The sequence below is a fragment of the Rhinopithecus bieti genome, unplaced genomic scaffold, assembly GCF_001698545.2.
Source record: "Rhinopithecus bieti isolate Rb0 unplaced genomic scaffold, ASM169854v2 scaffold_429, whole genome shotgun sequence".
Classification (NCBI taxonomy): domain Eukaryota; kingdom Metazoa; phylum Chordata; class Mammalia; order Primates; family Cercopithecidae; genus Rhinopithecus; species Rhinopithecus bieti.
Window position 1 is genome coordinate 281,642 of NW_016803027.1, and position 8,904 is coordinate 290,545.

At 48.2% G+C, this 8,904-nt stretch overlaps 1 protein-coding gene across 6 annotated transcripts in view; it reads left to right on the plus strand.

Moving 5' to 3' along the window:
* NOD1 (nucleotide binding oligomerization domain containing 1) overlaps window positions 1-8,318 on the plus strand; it is a 49,599-nt gene extending 41,281 nt beyond the window's left edge. For all 6 annotated transcript variants that reach the window (XM_017878331.1, XM_017878562.1, XM_017878629.1 and 3 more), the window contains 2 exons: window positions 2,651-2,734; window positions 7,130-8,318. In XM_017878331.1, the coding sequence (XP_017733820.1) occupies window positions 2,651-2,734; window positions 7,130-7,202 (157 nt within the window). In that variant the 3' untranslated portion in view covers window positions 7,203-8,318. The remainder of the gene's footprint in view (window positions 1-2,650; window positions 2,735-7,129) is intronic.
* Window positions 8,319-8,904: the final 586 nt, after the last annotated feature.

Sequence of the window (8,904 nt, forward strand, 5' to 3'; positions counted from 1 at the left end):
TTTTGAGATGGAGTCTTGCTCTTGTCACCCAGGCTGGAATGCAGTGGCACGATCTCAGCTCTCTGCAACCTCCACCTCCTGGGTTCAAGCGATTCTTCTGCCTCAGCCTCCTGAGTAGTTGGGATTAGAGGCACGAGCCACCACGCCTGTCTTATTTTGTATTTTTAGTAGCGATGGGGTTTCACCATTTAGGCCCAGGCTGGTCTCGAACTCCTGACCTCAGGTGATCCGCCTGCCTCAGCCTCCCAAAGTGCTGGGATTATAGGCGAGAAGCCACTGCACCCTGCCAATAGTTTTTAATTTTGATGAAGTCCAATTTATCTATTTTTTTCTTTGGTTACTTGTGCTTTCACTGTCTTATCTAAGAAATGATCGCCTAATCCAAGATCGCAAAGATGTCCACACAAGTTTTCTGTTCAGTGTTATAATTGTTTCCCCTCACATATAGGTCTGCAATCCATTTTGAGTTGATTTTTGTGTATAGTGTAAAGTGAGGGTTAGCCTCATTCTCTTGCACGTGATATCCAGCTGTCCCGGCAGCACCACGTGTTGAACAGATTATCTTTTCCTATTGAATGGCCCTGACACCCTTGTCAAAAATCAATTGACCATAGATGTATGGGTTTATTTCTGAATTCTCTGTTCTGGTCCATTGATTTATATGTCTCTCCTATGCCAGGACCATTGCTGTAGCTTTGTAGTACATTTTGAAATAGGAGGTGTGAGTTCTATTTGTTCTTCTTTCTCAAGAATGTTTAGACCATTCCAGGTTCTTTGCATTTCTTATGAATTCAGACTCACCTTGTCAATTTCTGCAAAAAGACTAGACTCTGCTACATACTGGTTTTCTTTGCTTTTAGCTTGCAAAATTATTTGATCCCATTCCCTAAGTGCAGGCCAGCCTCTCTAGGGAGAGCAGAGCTAGGACAGGGCCAGAAAGATGGTCTCGGCTGCTTTGTGCATTCCCAAACTGCACTGGCCCTAGTGAAGGCAGCCCGAGTGGGTGGATGTGCCTGGACACTGCAGGCTTTTTAGGGGCATTAGGTGCTCTCCTTCCTGGCCTCCTACCAAGTCTTGGTTGGAGGCTGCTTTTCCTGTCTTCAACAAAGCCTAAGTGGTGACTGGAAAACAGCAGAGTGTTACTGAATATAGAACTCGGTGCCCACTTCCTGGTTCTATTTTTGTCCCTTTTGAAAGGGAAGGTCATCACCTCTGCCACTGAACCAAGGGGCTCTAGCCCTTGTGGGATATGGCTGGGAGTACCAGGTCCTGGCTACAGCCCAGCCACCAGTGGTCCCGTGTGCTTGGGCAGTAAGAGTGACAAGAGCTCCCTTCCCCTGGACACTATGCCTAATACACACCCTCCTCTTGAAATCTCACACACCCAGTAGATGGGGGGCACTCTTACAGTTATTCTCATTTTACAGATGACACAACTGAGGCACAGACAGATATGTTTATTTCTTCAAGGTTCTGTAGCTGAAAAGTGAGGAGGGAGGGTTTAAGAGTAGCTGCAACTGCTCTGCGATACTGCCTCTCTCGAGGGAGTCCTCTTCACTCACGATAGCATAGGGCTCTCGTCTTCCTGGTAAGAGCTTCCTTCTTGGGTTAGTGCCAGGATTTCTAGGGGTCAGGTTTAGCAGGAGCCTATTCTACAAACAGCCAGGAGCAAGGAATGACTCTGTGATGAAGTGGAGACACCACAGCCTCTTGATGCATTTATTTCCTGGTTGGGTTGGAAGCATAGCTGCCCAGGGGAGCATTTCAGGAGAGGCCCGGCTTCCTAGCGATTGCTGAAACCTTTGTTTCATTTGAATCACTGCTACCCAGAACAATGGGGTGCATTCTCAGAGGCCCCATTATTAAAGCTTTTCCATTGAGCCCCATGAGAACTGTTCATGAGAACTATTTCATGGCAGCATAACTGTTTCTCCCTGCTCCCTCTTGCATGTTGGTAGCCTCTTAACTTTAAAACCTGCCTTGCCTTTCCCTTGCTACCTGGAAGGAGACGTCAGACTTCCTGTTCCCATGATGTGTTTCTTAGAATTTGTTGTTCAGATTAGTGGTCTCCAAAATATATATACATATTGAAACGGAGTCTCACTCTGTCACCTGGAGTGCATTGGCGCGATCTTGGCTCACTGCAACCTCCACCTCCCGGTTCAAGCAATTCTCCTGCCTCAGCCTCCCTCCTGAGTAGCTGGGACTACAGGCATGTGCCACCACGCCCAGCTAATTTTTTTGTATTTTTAATAGAGACAGGTGGGCCAGGATGGTATCGATCTCCTGACCTCGTCATCCACCCACATTGGCCACCCAAAGTGCTGGGATTACAGGCGTGAGCCACCGCACCCGGCCCCATATATTTTGATTATGCACCTCTGCAATGAAAAATGCAAACACACACATCTGTTCATGTATTACATTATGTTCACTATAAAAACAAACAGAAAATTTAAAAAATGTCAAGCTATCCTTTACTCTAGTGGATCTGATCTAGACACTTTTAGCCAGATACAAAGTCACATGGACTCGGTTCTTCCCCTGACCAACTTGTCTCTTATCCCAACACACCCTTACAACTCCCTCACAAAGGGGTCAAATTTGATCCAGTATTATGGATTTTATACAAGCTATGTTCTTCTTTCAGGCTTATCCAGAATCAGATCACAGCTAAGGGGACTGCCCAGCTGGTAGATGCGTTACAGAACAACACTGGCATAACAGAGATTTGGTAAGATCCCAGCGTTTGTCACAGTAATAACACCAGTGACTGTTTACTCACCACCACTGACTATGTGCAAGGCACGATGCAGGGTGGTTTCTGTTTATTCCTCCAGCAACCCTGCACAGTAGTGGTATTACCTCTGTTTTACAGATGTAGACAGAGGCCCAGACTAGTGAAATAAAGTTACCCAAGGTCACCACAAGAGCTAGAATTCAGCCCAGAATGCCTGATTCCATGGTCTGTGCTCTCCTGCCCTGGGCCCCTGCCCCCATCTACCTTCACTGGGTGGGAGGGGGGAAGTGGCCAATGAAATGATTTCCTAGTGGAAGTAAATCCCCCTGGGACTCAGCGATTGAGAGATGGATGTGTTGGCCAGGAGTTTGGAGCTTGTTCTTCCCCTTTTCTGGGCTCTGTGAGACATTTCCAGGCTGACTTGAACTGACTCATGCTCTTTGTCTACTTCTTTTTTCTGCTTTGAGAACTTCCTTATGCTAAAAGAAGAAAAAAAGTTTGCTTTACTGTGACATTGAGTGCCATGCCACTTCTTTCTTGCCTCCCATAAGGCACAGACACTTCCCACTCAGCAGCTTCCTTAGCAACTTAATTGCCTGGGTGAGGTGGGACTGGGTGGATGCTGGGAGAGGGGCCTTGTATTAGTCTGTTCTCATGCTGCTAATAAAGACATACCCGAGACTGGGTCATTTATAAAAGTGAGAGGATTAATTGACTCACAGTTCTACATAGCTGGAGAGGCCTTACCATCCCATGGCAAAAAGCGAATGAAGAGCAGAGTCACATCTTACACGGCAGTGGGCAAGAGAGTTTGTGCAGGGGAACTCTACTTTATAAAACCATCAGATCTCATGAAACTTGTTCACTACCATGAGAACAGTATGTGGGAAACTGCCCCCATGATTCAATTATCTCCACCTGGCCTGTCCTTGACACGTGGGGATTATTATAATTCAAGGTGAGATTTGGTTGGGGACACAGCCAAACCAAGTCAATCCTGTAGTGCATGCATGGTGTGTCCAATAGAAACAACGGTCTCCATGTTTGTGCACCTGCTTCATGCCAGGCACTATGTTAGGGGCTGGAGATGCGGCAATTAATGTGACCAAAGTGCTGGCTGACCCAACCTGAGCATGGAGGGCTCAGGATACCTCAACCCAGACTCGTAAATGCTCTGGAAACTTGTTTTGAACCTCAGAGCCTGAGACACCCCTTCCCAATGTGAAGCTTCAACCCACGTGGAGACTGGCAGAAGGCAGAGCCAGTTTCTGGTAAGAACACAGGAGCTCCTGAGCCCACTGTGGCTTCTCTAAGCTCCAAGGGGCAGTCTCACCATGGACCCAAACCCTCAGCTCAGGTGCCCATTCCTCATTAACTATGTCCTCCTTTCATGACTGCGGAGAATTTCATAGCCAATTAAAAACAAAAAACAAAAAACGGCTCCTTGGCCAACATAGGCTCCTCATACAATGTTTTTTAAACTTTGCTTTAGAACTTGTTTGGAACTTGTCATAAAATCAGATCAGTTTGGTGAGTTGCAACCAACAATATTTAAAAAGAAAGCAGAACAGAACAGAATATCAGGATGCAATGTGCGTGGTGCGGAAGTATTTCATTCATCTTAGTTCATGCTTGCATGTGAGTGGGTATGTGTTTGCATAAGCGTTGGTTCACAATGTAAAATGTAATTCTTATTTGGGGTTGTAGACAAAAGTTTTTTGTTTTGTTTTGTTTTTTTTTTTTTGAAAACATTGTTGGCTAGGCATGGTGGCTCATGCCTGTGATACCAGCGCTTTGAGAGGCCAAAATGGGCAGATCTCTTGAGCACAGGAGTTTGAGACCAGCCTGGGCAACATGCAAAACCCTGTCACTACAAAAATTAGCCCGACATGGTGCTCTGCGCCTGTAGTCCCAGCTACTGAGGAAGCTGGTGTGGGAGGATGGATGCTTGGGAGGTCAAGGCTGCAGTGAGCCAGGATCATGCCACTGCAGTCCAGCCTGGGTGTTTTTTGTCTTAAAAAAACAAACAAGAAAGAAAAAAAGAAAAACACCATCATAGAGAACAGAGCCCAGATCCAACCAGACACCATGGCCTGTGTGCCTGCGAGGCCCAGCCTGCCCAGCAGCCTGGGAAGCACTGGAGGGCACTGGAACTGTTTGCATGGGTCTTTGCCCTCAGGTCACTCCATTTTTGCTGATTCTTATATTTTGAGGACAGCAGGCAGAGCGGGAGAGGAAGGAGACTGCCAGACTACAGAACAGTTTGCAGAGCAGTTGGCTTCCATTTTTCTCTGCAGCTGGTCAGGCGGGTCGTAAAGACCTACAGTTGCTTTAAATTCTGTCAAGTTTCAAAATCTGCATTGCATCCCTCTTGAGGGCCACCATTCCTACACAAGGAACCATTTGAGTAGGGCCAGGAGCCTTCAGCTTCAAGGCCTACACCTGTGTCAGGGTGGAGAGGGGAACTGGCCATCAATTCAGAGAGGGCAGGACAGGTGGCCTGGATGTTGGTCTTGGGAGTGTCTTCACTTAGTTCCCTGGCTTGTTCTGGGAGCCTCCAGAGCATGCTCCTGTGTGTGTGACTTCATGGAACTGGGCTCTGAGAAGGCCGTGGCTTTGTTGGCCCTGCCAGGGACAGCCACACCAGGCCACAGGGCTGTGGTCGAGCTGGCCGGGGAGCCAGGTTCAGGGAGCAGCTCTGCTTGGAGCCAGCACTTACAGAGTGAGTCTTCTCCTTGGACTTACTATCTGTACTGACACTTATTTCTACCTCATTCCTTTCTGAAAATAACTTGGAAGTCTGAAGTCCCTTGGTGAGTTCTGCCTTTAGGAACAGAAATTAGAGGTGTACAATGAACACTATAAATTATAGAAATGTATCCCACTCCAGTATAACAGCTCTCTGTGAGGCTACCTCCAGACTGTGGCTCTGGGAGGGTGGGGCCTGAGTCAAGGTCGTTGCTCCGGTCCTAGGGACTAGCACCGTGTCTTCATTTATTCCTTGAATAACGAAATGCTTGACCATCAGGGACTGTGCTAGCACCAAAAATCCAGTGGTGAACAACATGGCTTCATGGGTTCACTGTCTAGAAAGCGAGATGCACATTAAAAAAAAGAAAATCATTTGCGTCATTATTTAATTACAACTGTGATGGGTACTATCACAAAGGGAAGGCCAAGAGGGAACCTGATTTAGATGAGGTTGCAGGGAAGGCCTCTCTGAGGAAGCAGCACTTACAGTAAGCCATGAAGGATGAATAGGAGCTAGACAGCTGAGGTGAGTAGGGAACAGCATGTGCAAAGGGTCTGGGGCAGGAGGGAGTGTGAAGAACTGCCAGAAGCTGCTGTGCCCTGGGGTTCAGACAGTGTGGAAGGGGGACTACAGGAGGCTGAGGAGATAGACAGGGACTGGACCATAAAAGATCTGTGGGTCATGATGCGTGTTTTGGTCTTTATCCTAAAAGTGATGGAAAGTTGGTGAACAGTTTGAAGCAGGAGAGGAATGTGATCAGATCTGCATTGCAAAAAGACCAATTCTTGGCTCTTCTAGGAAACTGGACTGGAGAAGGCCAGAATACGTGGAAATGGCCTGTCAGTAGGACATTGTACTGATCCAGGGAAGAGATGATGGGTGCTCAGACCAAGACGGTCGGCTGAAGATATAGAGAGGTTCCAGGGAGGCATTCTAGATGCTTAGGAATTAGGACAGAACTTTGTGATACAAGGAACATGGGGATGAGAAGGAAGGTGTCCAGGTTGACCCCCAGGTTACTAACCTGCACAGCGGGATGAGAGTGGTCCATTCACTAAGCCAGGAGACCCTAGGACATGTGGCTACTTTGAGGTGCGGGGGAGAGGTCCAAGTGAGGATGCCAAGCAGGTAACTGCCTCCACTGACAGATGAACAAGACTGTGGCATTGATGAGATCAGCTGGGGAAAAGGGCTTAGCCCCAAGCCTGGAGGAAATCTCAGATGTCGAGGTCACATGGAGGAGAATATAGGAAAGGAAACGGAGGTAGAGTGCTCAGATGCGGGAGAAAAATCAGGGCATATAACCAAGCCAAGGGGAGGGAGTTCTTCAAGAAGGAGGGAGAGGAAAGGTTAGGATAGCCAAAATCCTGTGAGGGCCAAGAAAGCCAAGACCTGGAAAATGTCATTAAATTCAGGCTTATGGAGGCTACAGGTGACCTTAGTGAGACTCAGTGAACAAAGGGATGGCAGCTGGAGAGGATCCATGCTAATATGAAGGAACTATCTGAAAAGGGTATGTTCCTTAATTTCAGGGTTGTGTGATGCACGAGTGTGTGCTATGAACATACCTTGGGAAGGAGTGTGCCAGAGTCCTTAACATTTTATCTGTGTACTTTTGTCTTCCTCCTTTTCAACAGCCTAAATGGGAACCTGATAAAACCAGAGGAGGCCAAAGTCTATGAAGACGAGAAGCGGATTATCTGTTTCTGAGAGCATGCTTTCTTTCCTGTGCATGGGGTTTTTGCCCCAGAATCTCAGCAGCGAATGCCACTCCGGGCAGTCTTTTGTGTCAGTGCCTTAAAGGGGCCTGCGGAGGCGGGACTATCAGGAGTCCCCCGCCTCTATGATGCAAGCCAGCTTCCTGTGCAGAAGGTCAGGTTGGCAAACTCCCTAAGTACCCGCTACAATTCTGCAGAAAAATAATGTGTCTTGTGAGCTGTTTAGTTACAGTAAATACACTGTGAAGAGACTTTATTGCCTATTATAATTATTTTTATCTGAAGCTGGAGGAATAAAGCTGTGACCCGAACAGAGGAGGCCAGCCTCAGCTCATTCCAACGCCTGCCATAGGGACCAACGGGAGCGAGTCGGCCACTGCTGTTTTCATTGAAGAGTTGAGGATGTGGCACAAAGTTGGTGCCAAGCTTCTTGAATAAAAGGTGTTTGATGGATAAGTATTATACCTGAAATATTTTCTTCCTTCTCAGCACTTACCCATGTATTGATACTGGTCCCATTTCACAGCTGGAGACACTGGGGTATATGCAGTGTGGGATTTGACTCCTCCAAGATTTTGTGGAAAGTTAGTGTCAAGGAAAGGACGCACCACAAGCTTTTAATTTTAATCCTGGAGTCTCACTGTCTGCTGGCGAAGATCAGAGAATGCCCTCTTAGCTCTTAGCTGGTCTAAGAAGAATGACGATGCCTTCAAACTGCTGCTTCCACTCAGGGCTTCTCTGCTAGGCTACCCTCCTCTGGAAGGCTGAGTACCGTGGGCTACAGTGTCTGGCCTCGGGAAGAAATGATTCTGTCCCCGCAAAGAAACAGGGCATGGCTTGCCTTTGTGGCCCTGGCATCCAAATGGCTGCTTTTGTCTCCCTTACCTCGTGAAGAGGGGAAGTCTCTTCCTGCCTCCCGAGCAGTTGAAGGGTGACTAAACTGGTGCCAAGACTTGGGGGATCAGCTGGGAACGGGGCCAGCAGAGCATGTTGGACACCCCTCACCATGGTGGGCTTGTGATGGCTGCTCATGAGGGTGGGGTGATATTACTAGATCACTTGTCCTCTTGCCAGCCCATCTGTTAATAAAATACTGAAAACACTCTTACGGTTGAGTCTGGAGTTTTTGAAGGGACTCGGCCTGGTAAGCACTCTTTGACTCCTGAACCCCATGCTGACTCACTCCGCAGTGGGGAAGGGGCTCTGGGGTAATGTGCTGTGAGGAGAGCCTGACAAAGGCCAGAGGTGTTACCAGTTTGATCCTTCACAGGCCTCTCTGCCTACCAAGAGATAGGAAGAGGCTGCGGCAGCCTCTGAAGTCTCTCCATCTGGCCTCTGAATCTCTTCAGGTGGCTTCTCAGAGGAAATAACTTGTGAGTAGGGGGTGGCTGGTGCCAGGACAGGCCAAGTGAGCCAAAGTTCATGCCTTCATCACCATGCCATGGTAGGGCCGGCAGGCCAGGTTCGACGTCCACTACCTTCCTCGGCTGTTCACTGCTGAGTGGAGGACCCAGGTAGGCCTGTGGCAAGAAGTACCAAGCTGCCAGGGGCAGCACGTGACAGGGGAAGGCGTGCAGGGCCTCCAGTGGTCCACCTCTGAGTTCTTAGAGTCCAAGCCTGGCTTTGTAGAGCAGCCTCTTAGGAAGGGGACTGTTGCGGGGGGAAATCCTGTACAGTTAACAACTACATGGTGG